We start from the raw sequence: 20721 nt of genomic DNA on the forward strand, positions 1-20721 counted from the left end.
TTACTGTTAATTTATTATGCTGATCTGTTCTGTATGACATCTATTGCACGTCTGTCCGTCCTCAGTTGCTCTTCCTGGGGTTTCTACCGTTTTTTTTCCCCCCGTTAAAGGGTTTTTTTTGGGGAGTTTTTCCCTATCTGCTGCGAGGGTCATAAGGACGGAGGGATGTCGTATGCTGTAAAGCCCTGTGAGGCAAATTGTGATTTGTGATATTGGGCTTTATAAATAAAATTGAATTGAATTGAACTGTAATAAACGGATATGCACAAATCCACTGTTTCATTTCTCTAAATTGTACTGCTATATTGTTTTATTGTATCCTTTTTAAAACTTGATTTTATTCCAAATATTATTCCATATTTTTTTATGATTTATGATATTCAAATCAGTTGCAACACATGGTCTATGTAATACAATCCACCACAACAACAAAACAACCCCCGACCCATCCCACCCGTAACCAAGAGGGGTCACTTCAGGTGATAGTTTTCTGTTTTGGCCATAAACAAAGTGTAGAGCATTGGTTAAAATATTCCACATTACAAGCAATTGAACTTAAAACTCTAAAGAAAGATACACTTACTGTTACACAAAATAAAAGCTTACAAACATACAGTATGGATTAAACTGAAAGGTAAAACACTACATTTTTATGTAAACAGAGCAGAACAGGGATGTGAATCTGCAATACAAATATTAGCCTACATACTATGTTCATGGAAACTAGGGAAAGAAAACACTGAATGATCTCACTGCATGTAGAGGAGGGAATAAAAAAAGAAACTGGAAATATGCTCACATTTATCTGGTGCATGGTTCGGCTATTTTGAGCAGCCCCACATGTGGTGTCTTGCCAGGTCACTTTGGCTTTGAGTATTACTACTGCACTGTAACTACGTCTACTACTACTACTGCTGTATGTCTAATACTACTACCTCTACTCAAAAGGCTTCTCAGTACATTTAAAATAACAACAATAATCAGTTAAAAAATAAGGATCCACTGTGAATTGAGAGGAACTTGACATTTTATTTGTACATGTCACTCTCCCTGGGCGTCTTGTGCCAAACTATCTGCTACTGATACAGTGACAACATGCACTGTAGTTTTATTACATCCAGTATTTGTCCCATCCAAGTGGGAGCACAGTGAAGAGGGATCAGTTTCTCTGCACTTCCATTTTTAGTTTCCACCAGCAGGGAGGACTTGGCCTTGCTATGGTGACCTGCAGGCCTGCGACTGAAGCAGCCACACAAACAGGTGCAGCACACTTAAACACACACACACTGAATGAACTACTCAAACTGCACTCCATCTTCTCATTCACTTTTCACTCTGACAGTTCCTCATTATATCACTATTTGTTAAGGCCACAGGCTCATTAGAACAATTACGTTTTGTGACCCAGAACACAACCAGTTTGATGTTTGCTCAACTACTTACGCAAACAAGGACAGTCGGTTTGGAAGGGACATGAGAAAGGCACAATCTGTGGTGGAGTAACATTTCCATTGCAAAACTTTTTGCTGCTTAGGTTTATGTCAACATGACCCGTCACCTTAAATGAACCTTTACAGAAAAACAATTTCAACTTCCAGTATGGTAGATGTAACTATGTAGCCACTTCCATTATAACTACAAAACAACTGTGTGTCTCCCCATGAACTGTGGTACAGTTTCACCACAGCTCACTCCAAACATGCAGACCTCTTCCTGTCTAATCAGATCTCATCAGTGGTCGGCAAACCTTCCAAGGCTTGTCATTACTAATGCATGTGTTTGTTGAAGCAGTGGTGTGGGTCAGTGACTTCAGACTGCAGAGGCTGTGCGGGGACAGGGGGAAGAGGAAGACAGAAACCTCATTACTGGGCACCAGACATGTGCACAGTGTTACCAGCCAAGCAGGTCAGTGAAAGGGCACGCTGCTTGTCATTGTTAAATTTTTTTTTACAAGAGTCATTGTCTGATTTTTAAAGGGATAGTTCAACATTTCAGGAAATATGCCTTTGCTTTCTTGCTGTAGCTAAGTTAGATGAGAAGATACCAGAAGCTACAGTCAGGCGATAGTTAGCTTAGCTTAGTTTAGCTTAGCTTAGTGTTAATGGAAACATCCCACATAAAGTACCTTCACATTCTCTTGGTGCATCCCATTTGCACTGAAAGTTGGAATTTCCAAGTTCCCAATCGGAAATTTCAACTAGAACATCCAAACACAAAGTCAGATTTCCAACTCAGAAAGATGGTGGATGACCTCAAAATCCAATGTGGCTGCTTCACATATCAACAGTAGTGAAAGCTGTAGTAATATACTGTTTTCAAGCACGTTAGTCTCATTGCCGTTTCATTAAAACAGTCATACACACAATACTGTCCAACTTTTATCTGTGAGCATGTTGCTATTGTGAGTGTATGCCAAAAACACAGTGCAATGCATTGTAATCAACTGGTATTGCTAACAGCTAACCTGGCTAGAACCATGGATGTATTGAGAAAACTGGATACAGCATTGGAGGTGGGACCCTGTTTATTCCTATGAAAGTTGCTCCTTGGAAGCCAAAAAAGCTCTGTTTTCACGGTATGAAATTACCCGGATCATCGGCGCTGCTTCCGCATCACTGAGCCCACAGAATAAGTGCAGTAGAGATTTCTGCTCACTGAGCCAGCTACTTCCAGATTAGCGCTATGCTAACCTGAATGGGGATAAAATTATTCAATTTTGCAGCTCTTCTCAACTTCCAATAATTTACAGTTGTCTCTTTCCCAATGTAAGTCTATACAAAGAAGTCTTGTTGGGCCCAAGTGCATCACGGAGCTGGTAAGCACATTACTATTACATGTGCAAACAGCCGGGGTAGCTGTTTCCCCCTGCCTCCGGCCTTTATGTTGAGCTAACTGGCTCATAGCTTCATAAATGTATTCATTAATTAGTTTTTTGTAACCACTTATCCTCTTAAGGGTCACAGGTTTGCTGGGGCCTGTCCCCGCTGACAATGGGCGGCATACACCCTATAAAGGTCTCCAGACTGTCACAGGGCTGACACATAGACAGACAAGCACTCACTCTCACATTCTCACCGATGGCAATTTAAAGTTACCAATTAACCTGCATGTTTTTGGACTGTGGGAGGAAGCCAGAGTACCCAGAGAAACTGGGAGAACATGCAAATTCCACACTGGAGGGCTCCAGCTGGCCGGCTAGTTTCAACCTTGAACCCTCTTGCTGTGAGGCAACAGTGCTAACCACTGCACCACCATCACCAGCTCCATATTTAGCACACAGATTTTGTTTAATCTTTATTTGTGTAGGGAAAATCTAAGTTAATTTGCGATGCCAATGCCTAGATGGGCCATTTAAAAAGCATAAAACTCAAGACAAAACACACAAGATGCGGTAGAATACAAAAATGCAACAATACTGTATGTAAATTAAGAACACAAAACTCAGAGCTCAACAGGACAATACAGCAAAACAACAAAAGACACAGACTATAATACAATAAAACGCCAAAAACGAGAAGCAGCAGATTCTTCATTCATGACTGATTTCTCTTCAAAAACTGTTTCAAGTATTAATTTTCTTAACTCACTTTGGGCTAGGAAGTGAATAGGCATATTTCCTAAAATATCTAACTGGTCCTTTAATGTTAATTTATTACAGCAGAAGCAGTGAAGACGTCCAGCTGAAATCCAGATTGCAAAATCAGCAGTGGGGGTCTTTGAAGCATGTTTGCAATGTGGAGAACAGCAGCAGATGAGGGTGTGGTCCTCAGCTGCTGCTGTTTTTGCTGTGTGTGCGTACATGTGTGGGGGTGTTTGAGCGTGTGTGTGTGTGTGTGTGTATGTGTGTGTGTGTCAGTGTCAGCTGATGCACGGCTGTGGTCAGAGTCTGGGATGAGTCTACTCAGCAGAGAAGGGCAGAGTCTGATTGGACATTGGTTTAATGACATAATGAGATAAGGCCTGCACACAAACAATAACTGCAGGTCTCTGAAAGCTTTCACTGAACATTTCTTTTGCCTTACGTATAATTTCATTACATCTGCAGAAGCTTTGCTCCTCAGTCCGCTGTCTTTACATTTTCCTATATTAACATTAAGATATTAAATAATCAGTTCTGTAGATTGATGCATGGACAGAGCCTGTAAGTGAGAAATATGTATGCACAGCTTTAAGCAGACTGAGATCTAGCTACAGCCATTCATCTTGTCAAGCATGTCAAGGACTTGAAAACAGAGCCATTATATTATTTACAGAGACTATGAGGTGCACAGCAGCCTCTAAAAATAGAGCCTGTGAATATGAGGCCATCTAGTGGCCAATGCTGCATTACAGCATGAGTTGGACTGACTAATGACTGTATTAATACCATTATGTAATGTGGTGATCCTCTATAAGTGTTAGTGAGCTGCTGATACACCTGAACATTAATATTTACATTCAGGTATTGATTTAAAAGAATAGGTGAAGGATTTAGGGGCACCTAGCAGATTGCAACCAACTGAAACTTCTCCTGTGTGCTAAGCGTGTAGAAGAACTACGGTGGTGGATGCAAAGACAATAAGATACAAAGGGCCTTGTCTACAGCCGGTGTTTGGTTTTTTCGTTATGGTTCACTGTAAAAACAACATGGCGGACTCCATGGAAGAGGATTCCCTCGTCTCAGCTAGGTAACAAAAACGCAATGATTCTTAGTTTCAGGTAATTATAAACTAGCAAAGATAAAAAATTCTGGTTTAGGTAAGTTGGATGAGTCAGAAATAGGCTAGCAACTGAGCATTTTCTTAGCGCCATGAGAAAAAAACAGGACTTTAGCCTGTGCAGAAAGCCCACTGTGAACTTACATTTCATTGCAAGATAGTCAGTGTGTTTAAAATTTACACTTTTGTCCAACCAGACTCCACAGTATTCATAATTATCAACAGACTGAATGGAGACACTATCAAGAGTATTGATGGAGAGGGCTGGAGGGCTTTGCTCAGGGGAGAAAATTAAAATTTAAGTTGTGGCTGAGTTTAAAATTCCATTTATTTATATTCCATTTTTGCCAACAGATGCCTCTAAATCGTAGAAACTGGACCTTTAAATCAAAATTGTATTTATTTGTGTATAAAATCTGCTGGTATAAAAACCTTGACTTTCCTTTTTAAATGTGTTTTCAGCTAAAGCATAATCTTGTTGTATCCATACTGAGTAATATTTTATCAATTCATATATCAATTCATATATTTACTTTTAGTTGTTAGACAGGACCATCTCTCTCACTGATTAACAAGAAATGAACTGTAAATGAGCAAGAGTTAACCTAAAAGGCTAATTTTCACCCATTCCCTGGTCAGATGCTGAAAAGGCACCATAAAAACAGAATGAAGTGACATAGCTTTAAAGGTCCCATATCATTCTCACTTTCAGATTCATCTGTGTTTCTACCAGAACATACTTTATTGTTAAAATTTTTCTCTCACACTGTCTGCCTGAATATGCCTGTATTTACCCTCAGCCTGAAATGCTCTGATTTAGTGCATGTCTTTGTTAGCCCGACTCCCGAAAAACAAAGTCTGCTCTGAATAGTCGCTGTTTCCGGGTCTTCCACAGCTGCGCTCTCGGTGTCTTTGCACTGTCATTGGGACATGACTGTAATGGCACTGAAGCAGCTTTTTCTACCTTTAAAAAGTATAGTTGTGACATAACAACGTCACAAAAGTCCTGACGGCTCATTTAAAAACACGTTTCTGAATATGGACTGTGTGCATTTCTCCGTGGATTAAGCATTTTGATAGTTTCACAGTATTTATATGGGACCTATACCTGCTTTGTAATACATAAATAAGCACATATTGGTAAAGTACACACCCACCCATAAATATTTGTATAAACACAGTAACATGTTAGTTAGCTACACGCTGTATAAATATCATTTGTAACTCAATCAAGATGTACCTCACAATATAAAAGTAGGTCTATATAAAAGTTTAGTTCCATTTATACCTGTCTCACATACATAGTGTGACACCACCTGGCCATCACCATGGTTATGATGTCATTGTCTCCATTAATGTTGTGCAGCCTAAATCTGTCCAAACGCTCTGCATGATGCCACTCTCAGGAGATCGCAGCACCACGTCACAGATCACACCATGAGACACGTCTTGTTGCCCTAGACGGGTATATGCACCTTTGTTAATTCTTAAAGAAGAACCATGTCATCCAATGGGATTGCCAATCGGCTCAGAAAACTCAGGGATTGGTTGAGATTCCAATACAACGTATCCCAGGTTGTTCCTCCCACATGGGGTGACTAAAGGCTTAGTGTGAGCCTGATTAGTTCTGTGGCCAGTGGATACACGATGTTAGAAGGGACGAGCACCCAAACAAATGCATGGACATAGACTTACTTCTGTAAGTATTCTTTAAATTTCTCCTGGCTTATTAAAATTAGCAAAACCTCTCACCTGTTACCTGCGATTTAGTCAGTCAGTGGCTTCAGGTACTGGTAGTTTAATGTTAACTGGGTTTGAAATGCTTTCCTCTCATTTACTGGATTTCATGTGTACTGTTCACTCATTGTCAGCATGAATTTAAACTGGTGCACTGTTGTGCATATTGTTTTTTTAGACATTGTTATAGATAAATTACAAATTAGAGTGTTTATATCAGTGAGAAAAATATAAAGGAATCTTCTGCAGGTTGACTGTAGATTTATTGTAGATTTATTATGTTATTTATGTTTACATCAACATGTTTTTATGGCTTTTATTAAAGCTAATTGGGATTTGTATTACACTTAACTGGTTATTCTTTATGCTTAATATTCCAGTTTATTATTTTATTCATGCTTTCTGATATCAATACAATCAATATTAATCTAAACATATTTACAAAGCATGAGCCAGATTCAAACATTTAATTTGAACCAAAAACATTTCTGTATCCGGTATTTGTTGAAATATACATAATTATTAAAATCATAAAACTTAAAATGATATTTTGGAATATACATTACATATTTTTTTAAAGTCTCTACATAGAGCAAACACATAAATCTTTAACACTCACACTGTACCACAACCTGCATGTTCAGTACTGTTGACAGGTAACATCTTTGTATTTTTAAATCACTGTTAGCTGCTGTGTTGATACTTTTATTTTAACTTACTCTGAATGTCTAATATAGAGCTGCACCAATTCGACGATTAATAGATTAGTTGATCAGCAGAAAATTAATCACCCCATCTGTTTTGATAATCAATTAATTATTGAATATCCTCCAATTTCAGCTTCTTAATAAGATTATTTGCTTCTTTTATTTGTCATATATGACAGTAAATTGAATATCTTTGGGTTTTGGACTTCTTGATGTTTCCATTTATCTTAAAGACTCAACTATTGCTCAGATTGTCTGTGAAAACATGGAAAACATCGTCACTGACACTACACAGTGATGGATATGACTTCACTGTCTTTTACAGCCAAAACAAATATGGGTCAAGTTGTTAACAACATGGTAAAAGCAGGCCGTTCTAAACTGGCTTTAGCAGATTACGCAGTCTCAACAGATGCACTGGACAAAGGACTGAAAGATCTGCCAGTGTTTTTTTTTTTAGCACATGGCCTGACTACCTCAGACACCTGCTGTGTGTGTATTACAAGAGTTTAGAGGCCCAGTCATACTTCCCTACACATGGCAGAGAGCTTGTTCACATGTGTGATCCACTTGTGGTACAACTGTCTAAGGAGAAACACTTTTTTAAAATTAAAATGAAGTTAAAAGAATTAAATAATGAATTAATAATGTACGAAATACATAATAAATTAAAGGTCCAGTGTCTAGGATTTAGGGGCATCTATTGGCAGAAATGGAATATACAGAGACAATAAATGGAGTTTTAATCTCAACCAAAACTTAAATTATGACTGAAAAGATAAATGTTGCAGCCCTCTCCATCAATACTCTTGATGGTGTCTCCATTCAATCTGATGATAATTATACATACTGAGGAATTTGGTTGGACAACAAACTAAATATTAAACACACAAGTACCTTGTACCAGCATAGAGGCTTGATCTGCATGCAAAGCTCAAACTGGCCCTTATCTCCTTAAATAATTTTAAAATTAGAATAAAGGAAATGGTCACAGCTAGCTGCTTCAATTAACTAACAAATTCAAGATGAAATATTGCTGCCTCATTTATGCACTGTATTATAATGTATTTTGATATACCTGTTGTCGCTGTTGTTGGACGCTGCTATTTGACCTTGTTTTAGCTAGGTCTCACTTGCAAAAGAGGTTTTTAATCTCAATGTGACTTCCTAATTAAATAAAGGTTATATATAATATTTGTAACTATGTTGTCTGAGAGTAAAAGAATGCTACTACAGCTAATACAGATTGCTAATACAGCTAGATTTTGTTGAGGTAGAGAGAGACACTTGGCAGTCAAAGCATTGCCTGGATGTCTGACCATCTGTAAAAGTCTCCTAAACCCACAGGTGCCACAAAGCATCTTTGTGTTGGACCTGGCTATGACCTCGATGACTCAACCAACCAGCCTTGTTTGTGTGAGTGTGTGTGTCATACTAAGGTTAAGCATCTGTTTGCAGCTATCAGTTCCAAAGAAGATGGTGGCCGCTGTGCTCACCTTGCTCACCTCATGTAAACATGTTCAACCTGATGAGCAACTGCTGTACCTGGGTCGCCAAAATACAGGAGCCGATCAGGTAACTAATAGAACATTTGTTAACTAATGACAGTTAGTTGTATGATAAGTCTCCAAAAATTTGGTCAGTAATGCAAGTGCCGCATTTGGCAAAACTACGGTCTTCCAAAGAATAGAGAAAACAAGTGTTTAATCAGCTTAATCAGGACGTTAAAGGTAGGATCTGGAGGATTTTCAAACCAAACAAAATATAGACATATACAAATGAAATCCTGCTTAATCATCACCTATGGGCTTCTATTCATATGTGGTGGTTACCCTGTTTGTAGAGCTCCTGCCCTTTAACTGTATTTTGATGTTTTTGTGAGCTCGGACTGCTTCTGGGTGGAGATTTCCCCAGCCAATGAGAGAGTGCGGGTGCCGTGCCCAAGCGTGCACCAGCGTGAGCCTTGCCTGAACCTCTTCTGTGAAGCCTTCTTCCGTACCTCTGGGCTCCGTACACCCGAGAGAGTTGAGCCTGATAGGAGGGGCCAAATTTGAATGTGTGTTTACAAACAGCAACTGTAAAGCAAGCTGTAAAACTGTTCAGTGAGAAACATATTCTTATAAATACTCCCCAAAAGGCACTCCACAACAGGAATATGTTTCAGCAAATTCACTCAGGCACATCAGTGATTGAAAGAGTAAAAACAGAAGAGAGAAAACAGAATTTAAAAGTTAACCTCAACAAAAGCTAGCATGCAGGATTCCCCAAGTGCCTCACCTACTAAAGGAGACGCTGCATATGTAGATCCTACCTTTAAACCTCTTAGATTCACCACATTTGGCCAGATAAAATCCTCATGTTGCTGGGCTCATAGAAACTGATTTTTCCTTAATAATATGAATTTGCATGTAGGGCTGTGTATTGGGAAGAATCTGATGATACAATACATATAACAATAAAGGGGTTACAATTCAATTAATCCAACTGCCAAAAAAAGTTCGAATTGTATGAAGCGTTGGCCAAGCTACTTTGAAAATGTAGTGAGCTAAGCTACCAGTTACTCTCCATCAAAATAAAGTTTCATGACATTGAAGCTATCCCCAGAGAAATGTAGCAAGCTAAGCTACGAGAAAATGGCAAAAGTAATTTCACGTCAAATCATTGTTTACTCAGTAAAGAAAAAATGTCAGCCAAACAAATACGCAGGCAAAAAATGTTCAGTTGAACTGTTTATTATAAGGGGCAAGACACATTAGAGATGTGTCCAGAAGTGCAGTGTAGCCAGTCTGAGGCAGAGTAGGGCGGGTCTTGCCAAGAAAAGCCAGCAAAGCAGCAAGCACAAAAAACTAAAGGACTAGTATGTGATATCATGCATACTTGCTTCCCTTGTTTACATGTCTGTGTGGCACTGGCATCAGTCACATTACTTATCCTTAGTTTTGTTATCCTCACTTTTGTCCAGAATCAGCTGCGCTTCAGGGCTTTTCCTGGGAAAAATAGCTTGTAACTTTTGTGGACACTACTGCACTACTCCGTCAATTAATTAACTTCGCTACTGAAAACCTATTTGACTCAGAAAGTAGTGACGTTACCACCATGCTACTGAGAATACAGTCAAATTCGCTACTTGAAGTGATGCTACTACCCAACACTGATTGTATGTTTCTGCAAACCATGGATATGTTACATTTGTACATTATTTTGTAGCAGACATGTTGAAACTTTGTGTTTCTCAACAACGCTGTGGTGAAGGTGTGAGCAGGTTCAGGGATAAAAAAAAAAAACACTTGGTTATAGTTAGGAAAAGATCGTTCCCATATTTAGGGCCACAAATGCCACTGGGAAACACCACGAAGGTTCGCCAAAAACAACCAGTGTTGCTGGTTTCGAACAGTCATCTGCAGTGGTTGGCAGCTTGGATGGTGTCTTGCCTATGTGACACACTATCCACCATCCCCTCCACCTCCAGATGAGGAAAGTCAGCCTGTATATAACTTGATATGACTTGTATGAAATATGCTAATGTAACATATTCATGGTTTACAGAAATGTATAATGCAATCATTTTCCTCTGGCAACTGGGCTGGATTCAATATATTGCAATACTGTAAGCAAGCCGATTTTTGAAATTGTAATATTAGGTATACTGTAAATGCTAGCAGTGCACCCTTTGCTTCATAGGCCTGTTTTCTTTGTGTTTATCCTACCGCCATGTTGTTACATTGTGGAAGAGTCAGATGGCTTAAGATAGATTACAACACTATCTAGGTGTCGGGGGGTTAAACACAACACAAAATGAACCACTGCCACAAATCTTTGCAAGAATCAGCACAGTATTACAAAATATAACATCATGATACTCAAGTGTATTGATATTCTCTTACATCCCTATCTGCATGTCATGGACACTTCATTGATGCCACCTGATAAGATGTCCAGTTACTGCTTTAATGTACAGCTGTCAGTTAAAGCTACATGGTGCTCTTTTAAGTGAAACTTTACACGACCTGTACCTCTTTGCAGGAAAGTGACCATTCTGGTGGTTGGTCTTGACAAAGCAGGAAAAACATCCTCCATCAGAGGGATGTTAAGAGGTAATTCAACAGTGACTTTAAGACGAATTACTTTCTAAAAGTGCTTTAAAACACAACAAATGATCTACCTGTGTTTTACCTCCTGTCCTTTTCAGTCCCCCATGGTGTGGAAGCAGGACCCACCCAAGGCTGTGTCAGAAATGAGCTGAGAGTGGAGAACTACCTGGTCTCCTTGCTGGATGTTGGGGGATCAGCAGAGTCAAGAGGAGCCTGGAGGGAGCTCTGTGGAGAGGCCCATGGGATCATCTTTGTGGTGGACTCCAGTGACAGGCTGAGGATAAAGGAGGTCAAGGAGGTGCTTGCTGACCTGCTGAAGCAACCGAGAGTGGCAGGAAAACCCATTTTAGTGTAATTATACTTAACTTTATACATAAATTACAAATGTGATTTAACCTCATGTGTAGTGTAAACAGTGCCCCCTTGTGGCTGATGAGGGAAATACTGAAATAACGCCACTGGGTAACTAAGACTTTTTTTTTCAGGCTGGCTAACAAACAGGACAAAATGAACGCTTTGCTGGGAAGTGAGCTGATTGAGATTCTATCACTGGAGAGGCTGGTCAACCAGAGCCGCTCTCTGTGCCATATTGTAAGTGTTAATGTTCACAAACACAAACAAAAGCAAATATCTTGGAAGTACTGAAACAGACTATGGATGACAGGCAAACCTTTTTGTCCTCACCCTCTCAGGAGCCTTGTTCAGCCTTAATGGACTTGCGGCGCTGGTCGGACAGAAAGACTCTACGAGGCCTTCGCTGGTTGCTGCGTGCTGTTTGTCTAGATTACCCTGAGCTGTGCACACGTGTCGCGCAGGACAGCAAGAGGCCTCTGGAACCAAGAGAGCGGGAAAAGGCCTGGAAAAGTGAGAAAGTTCGCAAAAAAACCAAAGTGGAAAGGTAAGAGAGGTCAAACATAATAAATACTGTACAGCTCAACATAAACCCAATGCATGGTATGTTACTAAATCTGAGCTTTTCTGTTAAATGTTTTCTCACCTCAGAATGCGATCCAGCAAGTCAGATCTCCGCCAGGTTCATCGGCCAAAAGAAAAGGAGAAAAAGACGAAGAGTGAAGGAAAGCTGCAACCCATTCGTAACATGCTGCAAAAGGTCAGGAAATTATCTTTCTCCCTTTTTGAAAACTACACTTAGCGACCACTTTATTACAAAACACTTGTAAAAACATAACACTGTTTCTATCGCTTTTACAAATATTAGCAGGGAAGAAAATTAGAAACACATTTCAATACAGCTATATGCTTGAATGAACTTCGGCTTCTTCAAATGTCTTGTTTTGTCCAACCAACAGTCTTAAACCCAAAGATATTCAGTTTACAGTCACAATGGACTCACAAAACAATTCAAAACAAAAAACAGCAAACATTCACATTTGAGAAACTGGGCATTTTTCTTAAACAAACAAACAAACAAAAAGATTAATTTGATATTGCTTGACTAACCAATTAATCATTGCAGCTCTCCTCCTAAAAAATCATTAACTATACTTTTGCAATATTTTGCATGGCAGTATTGTATCAATGCACAGATCCCAAGTGTCAATTTATTGAATTATAGACATTATTAATATTGCAAAGACAAATTAATCTTTTTGTAGCCTACTAGAATAATAACATCAGTTGCTTTTTCAATCCACTAGACACATTTTGCTTCAATAAAAAGGACTGAAGTGAGATAAACAGACTGAAAACTTCATCTTAACAAATAAAAAACAGATGGTGACAAAGTTTTCCTTTGGGGACATAATTTGCAGTTAAATAAAAGGTAATAAACTGCAATATCTCGCAATATATGTCATCGCAATACTCATCATATCATTATCATTTTTAAATTGCAATAATATAGTTTATGATGTAAGTATCATGATGATATCATATCATTAGGCCTCTGATGATGTCCACCCCTAATACTCACCCTTTCCTTAAACTAGGTCTGTATCTCATCCTCTTTGCTGGAATGGTGGCATTTGTCACCTTAATTTTGTATTTGATTGTCATAATTGTGAAGTCCTCTTTAATAACATGACATCAAATTATGTTACAATACTGAAATGGTGAATTAAACTCTCAAGTGTTTTATTCACAGGAAACCACTCTGAAAAAGACACTGAAGACAAAGAAGAAGAAGAAGCCTGTTAAGACCAAAGAGGAAGATGATCAAGGAAATGAACAGGGGGAGGAAGAGGAGGGCGACAGTCCTGAAGGAGAGCAAGAAAACTCTGTTCAAAGAGAGAAAGCCAGCAGTGCCCTGATCCCACCGAAAAAAGTCAAACCAAAGCGAAAAACAAAGGTGAAAGAAGAGAGGACTGACGTGCCAGAATCACCAGACAATGACGAGAAGCCGCTCAAAGGTTGATAATGGTTATTAACGACCTATATGTTTTGTTTTTTGGCTGTCTAAGAATGGAAATCTAACATTTATTTTATCTGATGTCTAGCTAAAGGGGAAACGAAGAAGAAGAAAAGAGTTGTCAAAGTGAAAAGAAAGAACAAGATCAACACAGAGGAGATGTCTGGAGCTTACCCTCAACCTGTGGACCTGTCTGCAACCTTTGGTGAGCCTCATCCACTTCTCCCATCTCCAAATCAAATGCAGTAACACTTTGGACACTGAAATGAAATTAAATGAAATGGAAGCTTTAAATTTTAAAAAAAAGATGACCCTGTCTCCTGATAGATCTTTACCGAAAAGCAATACTGGCTCTGAAGGAACGTCAGGATCAGGGACAGTGAGACTGAGTCCTGCGACCTGAGTGTGAGGACGTGGTCCATGGCAGTAGGACACAGTCACACTACATCACTTCAAAGACAGATACACAGATTCTTGTTATGTCTTTATTACTTTCCATAGACCTAAGACCTGATCTCTGAACCTTTGGAGTGAAATTGTAAATTCCACTGTGTAGTGAAGGGCAGGTCTGCATAATCATGTAATGGTAGAATCCTTAATAATACAAAATTTGAAAAAAAGATTAAAGATAAATGTATTAATGACAATGTATAAATTAAAGAAAAGTCAAAGATAAAATTGTGTAACTGGCCAAAATGTGAACAGAGGTTTTGTTTGTGTAAATCTATGAAGTTTTGATTGTAAGGAAAACATGATTTTGGAACTGTATTTTTTTTTTACGGGTTTTTGAACACTTTCCAGATAATGACAGAGCACTGAGTATGGGGCATTGTTGATAATAAAAATAAACATTTTATCACTACTTGCACGGCATATTTATTATGTACTGTTTACATTACAACAGCAGCTTCAGCAAACAATGTACTTGTGCTCAAAGTTATTAAGATTTAAGAATCTAACAGACGACAGACGAAGAACCAGATTGTTTATCTAAATGTTCAAGCTGGGTTGTTGTTTCCCCACTTTTTGTCATTTTATAATTATTCTGTCCGATCTGATGTACCAGTAATTTTGACCATCTTTCACAATCCACAGTCCGTTTCCTATATCTGGAGAAAATTCAGTACTTACCAGATGGCACAACAGATTTGATTCTGAGCGTTGCAGCTTCTGGCTTTGGCAGTTGTTCAGTTTTGTCAGTATTGACTGTACTGTCCTCGACTTAAACAATGACAAAAATGTTAAATTGCCTAAAGATATACACAACTTCTGTGGTTTGCTGAGAAATAATAACCTTTTCTTGCAAATCCACCGTGGCAAATAGTTGTGTTTAAATGTCTGCATTACTCACTGGAGAATTTGTGACCTTATTTTTCGATATTTACACCACCTTTTATATAACTAAAATCTAGATTAATATTGAAATATTCCTACTTGAACTGAAAGTTTAACATGTTATTTTTACAATGGATGCCTCAGACAAATATGCCAGAGCTTCTTGCCAAACAAAAAAGTCTAAAGTCTGTAACTGGTCAAAAAATTACTGATGCTCGTCATCAATGCCTGAGTGCCATTTTAACATCACATTTTGCCACCCCATTGCATCCCTGTGTGCACTGCAATACACCCATAAAGCTAGCATTAAGTCAGCTAACTAAGCTAAATAACACAATACCACAGCTAGAATCGAAAAAGGAATTTTTGGTTGACTATTCACCATGTCAATGGGGCGCTGCAAAAGCTGAGGCCAACTCAAATTTAATTTGTAGCCTGTTCAAAGCTGCAAATGTACCAATACCACTCAAGCTAACGTTACCGCTAGCAGCTGGTTAGCTTACCTTAGCATAGAAACTGAACAGGGTATTTGTAGTTTTAAGGTCAGTTGTCTGAGGGTCTATTTCTTTCCAAGCCATAGTAACTATTGTTCTTCATCAACGTCTGAGCGTCACTTTAACATCAGTCATTTCACCACCCCATTGCATCTCTGTGTGCACTGCAATACACTCATAAAGCTAGCATTAAGTCAGCTAACTAAGCTAAACAACACAGTACCACAGATTAAATAAAAAAAAAAACTTATGAATGGCTGATGCTTCACCATGTCATTGGGGTGCTGAAAAAAGCTGAGGCCAACTCAAATTTAATTTGTTCAAAGCTGCAAGTGTACCAAAACCAATCAGGCTAATGTTACCGCTAGCAGCTGGCTAGCTTAACTTAGCATAAAAACTGAACAATGTAAACCGGTGGCTTAGCTGAAAAGTAACTAAATACACCTACCAGCATCTGTAAAGATTTCTAGTTAATATGATTCATCTAAAAATCTGATTTGAAAACAGAAATTTGTAGTTTTAAGGTTAGTTGTCTGAGGGACTATTTCTTTCCAGGGCATAGTGACTTCCTGGAGTCTTTGCTGGTTGCCTGGCAACCTCAATGTAACGGTAGTGATCCTCCAACTGGAAGAAACAAATTCAGAGAAGACTTGTCCTGTTTAAGTTAACTAAAATGGCCTGCTACTATTGTCATGTTCGTGTTATGAATAAGTAAAGGGGTAATAAGAGTGAGATGCTGTGTTTTGAGTTGTGGGTGAGCTCCTGTCAGGCTGCCCTTGTCCTCATCTCCTGGATGCGGAGCAGAGAGGGGACCCGCGCGTCGCCATCTTTGTCGTCCACCCAGAAGCCCATCCCCCTGGTGCATCTTCACCGGGAAACCATCCGACTCTCATTCAATTCAGTGGGAAGCGCCTGCTGCACGCACGGTGGCGAAAGATGGCCTCACCAAGGACAATTACTATCGTAGCCCTTTCTTTTGCTTTGGGGTTATTTTTCGTGTTTATGGGGACCATTAAGCTCACCCCGAGACTAAGCAAAGACGCATACAGTGAAATGGTGAGTAAATCTTCACGATAAACTGACGGCATCTGTGGGGGGAACGTTAAAGGCCATTGTTCTGTGCTGGCTACAGACGCGAAAGGCTCTCAGGCTCGAATAATGTGAGGGGATGCTGACCTAAATAGTAAAAGATACGGAAAATGAATGCTTTATATGTTAGCTTACTCTTAAAATCTGCCCCTATGAAGCATCAGTTAATTTCACAGAGGAGATTAATGTATGTAAAATGGTGAGACCTGCTGTATGTGTGGTTATTGCCTGTAACGTTAGTAACACAGTTAGCACATAGGCTAGTTCTGTGTGTTTTAAGGTAAACCTTTAAATATTTCTGTGTCAACATGGGTAACATACATGAATCGGTATAGATAAATAGAACAACCATTAGCTAGTACACGCTGAAATGGGGGGTCAGCAATGAATAGCAGAATGCACCGTATTAATCACGCTACATGCTATAATTTAGCTGAACCATGCAAACCTACATGCAGATTTTAAAGTGATATCTTGCTCTTTACAGAATGTTAAATACAGTTTAGCTGCTAAGTGTCTCGTTTAATATAAAGAGCAACAGCTAAAGAGCAATGGCGGCGGATTCCAGCAATTTCTATGAGATGCACCTGCCGGGGCTGATGTTGAAATGCCCTGTATGGAAGATGATAGCTGGCATGTATTTAGGCATCATGCAAAATCCACACTGCTATACGTTATTTTCTTGTCATAATTGTACATGCATAAATGTTTTCTTAGGCCAGGAAGCTGAGATTAATTGTGCAACCATGGTGATGTAATAAAAGCATTTGAATTTAAACACTTGGTGACCTTATATGGTCCCTCAATGGCCTTACTCAAAGATATCAGTGGGAGTTTGTGTGACTGAAGTTAAATGTTAGATGCATTTAAAAAGATCTTTGTGCTTTATCCTTTCAGAAAAGGGCATACAAGAGCTATGCCAAGGCACTGCCAGGCCTGAAAAAGATTGGCATCAGCTCAGTCCTGCTTCGTAAGATCATTGGCTCTCTGGAGGTGGGCTGTGGTGTGGTGCTCACCCTCGTACCGGGCAGGCCGAAGGATGTGGCCAACTTCCTACTGTTGCTGGTCATGCTTGCCGTCCTATTCTTCCACCAGCTAGTAGGAGACCCCCTGAAACGGTACGCCCACGCTCTAGTCTTTGGTATTCTGCTCACCTGCCGACTGCTTATTGCCCGCCAGAGTGACGACCGGCCGGAGAGAGAGGACAGCAGAGAGGAACAGCACATCAATGACCAGGAAAAGAACAAGGTCAAGCAGTCTTAAGATCCTCTCCTACTTTGGTCCAAGCCACAACGAAGGGAACCTGGTGCGCCCCTATGGATTGTAGTAATTCAAATTTTGAAGGAATCAGTCACTTCCAGTTATAACACCCCTCACACCCTGTCCCGTCCCATCCAGCTGGCTGACTGATGACTCTCACCTACTCCACTGCACTCTTACTGTGAAACTGAGAACTCCTGATCCTGGTACATCCTCCACATAACCGTGGACAATCATATCTGTGGAAACTCTCATGAGCTCTGCTCGTTGTCTGAATAGTGAATCCATTTTTCCCTATTTATTTCAGTCCGACACTGTGCTAAATGTGTTTGTGTTTTTAATCAAGTGTGAACTTCATTTATGTTACAAGTTGATTTGAGAATGCTGTTTTTCATGAAGGAATCTTTGTAGCTTGATTTTCTAATTTGTTTTTATACTGTAGGTAGGAGAGACTGATGATTTATGAAATTCAGTAGTTCTAGCATGTTTCATCTGGTCAAGAGTACAGAACATGAACCAAAATAAGCACTTTTGAAACAATTTTGTACAAATTATACATCAACAAGTATTGCATATCGACATCTTATTTTGGTTCAGTGTTACCAGAAAGCAGTTTTGGAAAAGAAAAAAATGTATAAACCCTTGTTCATTTTTCATCTCAGTACATTTTTGTAGAGGTATGCATGAAATCCTTACTCCCAGAGTAAAATAAGCTGAATACCCCCTTTCTCCTTTCAGTTCAGTTATCACAGTGAAGTTGTGTAGCTGGAAAGTACAGCAGTTGCTGCCTCAGGTGTCTGCTTCTAGCTTGTACAGCAGAACATAACCAAATAAAAAAAAAAAGTCCTTTTGCCTGTTAAAAATTTTACCTTTTGTAATTCACATTCGAAGCCTAAAACGTATTCACTGTCTCTTCAAGATTCTGATGATCTGTTTGGTTTTATTTTTTTCTCTCTAAAGATATAAAACGCATTCCTATTACAGTTCTGCGAAAGGGATTCGATTGAAAATCCTGTTGGTTAGTTTTAAGATTCACAATATTTCTGTAAATGATATACTTAAAATAAAGAATTGGAGGTGAGACTGACTAAATATTGTTTTTTTATTAGCTCTCCTGCATGTCTCTCAGTTGAACTTAATAATTACATTTGCAGCAACGGATGCTGTTGTGGGGTCTTTGTGTTGTAATCTTGTTATATAACTTCAGTCAGTCCCTGTCAAGGTAATTCCATCATATCAGCACATAAGCTTTGTACAAAGTTTTATTGGCCCAGATATGCTTGTCACCGTGCCCTGTAAGGGAGTTGGTGCTATTTTTATTCTATGCATCACAGTTTTGTGAATTTTTGACCATTTCTGCTTTACTTCAGCGAAGAGTTACAACTCTTAAATGACAAGTAATAGAAATTGTATTTTAATTTATTATAGGATTAATGTCGCTATGAGTAAACTGTATCATAAAAGAGTACCCTGATTGAAATGTTTTATTTTGTAAATATGCTTTTGAGGACTGCATAATTTGACTTTTTTAGGGAATGGGTGCTTCACTCAATGCCATATTCGACACAGCAAAACCCATCTCTAATTTTAACCTACATGGGCAGAAAATGTATAGGCCCACAGACCGGATGCTGAGGATGAGGGGGTAAACAGCATAACTCAGACACAAGGGTCTTTCTGTTGCCCTCAAGACAAAATGGATTGGTTTTGCCCCTGCTCCTCCCCCTAAAGCATGAAAACAGGCCTGGAGGTCAGTCAGTTTACAGCTTAAAGGAATGTCACTGTGATGTGGGCAGAACAGCTTGACCAACATGAAAACATATAACTAAATACAGCATAATATAAATATGTTTTACAGGGCCTGCACCCTCCTGCAGTTTTTTGGCCATTTGGTTTTGTAGGGTGGTTTGTAAAGGCTAGTTTTGGTTTTAAGCTTCAAGGAGAGGAGGAACAACTCGCCATGAACCTCAGAACATCTGGCAAAGACCAATCAAAGAGTGATCACCTCTCCTCAGATGGCTGGGTGTGTGCGTTTGCGAATATTTCTACACCCATCAGCCAAAACATTAACACCACTGACTGACAGGTGAAGTGAATTACACTGATCATCTTGTTACAATGCAGTAGTTGGAGGACCCAAGGTTTGTTAGCAGAACGAATGTTTAAGGATGTTTCAAACTAATAATATATGACTATATAAATAAAATACTGATCGGGCTCACTGGGCCCAGGGGTATATGACTGATAGGTGTTTCAACACAGAAACAAACAGCTACAAAACTTATGTAAAGAAAATATGTTTTCATTTGATGAAATGGAATATGTCCAACATAAAAAGTTCTTTTGAACAAGAGACCAGCAACCAGACACTGTCTTTTATGTGGGAGAGCATTTATTTCAGTAAAAATCACCAGAATAAAAACAATAATTTAAGGGTCCAGTGTGTAGGATTTAGTGGCATCTAGTGGCGAGGTTGCAGAACTGAAACTTCTGTGTGCCAAGTGTGAACTATGGTGGCAGATGTAAAAATCTGAAAATCTGGAAATGTAAAAATTTAAAAGTGTGAACAGCCCTATCTGGAGCCAGTGTTTTATTTGTCCATTATGGGTTACTGTAGAAGCAATATGGTGATCTCCTTAGACAAGGACACACTCCCCATGTAGATATTAATGGCTCATTCTAAGGTTAAGAGTGTGAGCAAATTTTTAGCAAACTTAACAGTTTTTCAGTGTCCTGCTGTGTCTTTCCTGACATACTGTAAGTTACCATCATTTGTTGTGTTGCTGCTGTGCTGTTAGCAACCTATTGTCTTCCAGAATACCAAATTTTCTAAGTCATCCTGCTAACATCAACTGTGAATGCTACTTTTACCCTCTACTTCCTTGAAAAATCATAGAATAATACTGCATTCATTCTGTAAATGGAAGAATAATGTGTGTGGTA

At 39.1% G+C, this 20721-nt stretch overlaps 3 protein-coding genes across 4 annotated transcripts in view; 2 read left to right on the top strand and 1 right to left on the bottom strand.

Moving 5' to 3' along the window:
* The window catches only part of xkrx (XK related X-linked), a 31062-nt gene extending 19017 nt beyond the window's left edge, over positions 1 to 12045 (bottom strand). Inside the window, exons 1-2 of one of the 2 annotated variants that reach the window (XM_049585736.1) lie at positions 11917 to 12045; positions 11399 to 11542 (exon numbers count right to left, since the gene is read on the bottom strand). The gene's annotated coding sequence lies outside the window, so the exon portion shown is untranslated. Of the gene's footprint in view, positions 1 to 11398; positions 11546 to 11916 lie in introns of those variants that run through there. The other variant, XM_049585735.1, reaches the window with a different exon arrangement.
* Positions 1835 to 14414, top strand: arl13a (ADP-ribosylation factor-like 13A). Its single transcript, XM_049585737.1, has 10 exons — positions 1835 to 1905; positions 8600 to 8716; positions 11165 to 11235; positions 11331 to 11583; positions 11718 to 11823; positions 11925 to 12130; positions 12235 to 12343; positions 13337 to 13601; positions 13689 to 13805; positions 13928 to 14414. The coding sequence occupies exons 2-10, from the start codon at positions 8658 to 8660 to the stop codon at positions 13981 to 13983; spliced, it is 1242 nt and encodes a 413-aa protein (XP_049441694.1). The 5' UTR covers positions 1835 to 1905; positions 8600 to 8657; the 3' UTR covers positions 13984 to 14414.
* A 1592-nt stretch (positions 14415 to 16006) lies between these two features.
* tmem35 (transmembrane protein 35) lies at positions 16007 to 18860 on the top strand. The gene is made up of 2 exons (XM_049585738.1): positions 16007 to 16485; positions 17416 to 18860. Exons 1-2 carry the CDS (start codon positions 16366 to 16368, stop codon positions 17779 to 17781), a joined length of 486 nt encoding a protein of 161 aa, XP_049441695.1. The 5' UTR covers positions 16007 to 16365; the 3' UTR covers positions 17782 to 18860.
* Positions 18861 to 20721: the final 1861 nt, after the last annotated feature.

Source organism: Epinephelus fuscoguttatus, linkage group LG9 (genome assembly GCF_011397635.1).
Source record: "Epinephelus fuscoguttatus linkage group LG9, E.fuscoguttatus.final_Chr_v1".
NCBI lineage: Eukaryota > Metazoa > Chordata > Actinopteri > Perciformes > Serranidae > Epinephelus > Epinephelus fuscoguttatus.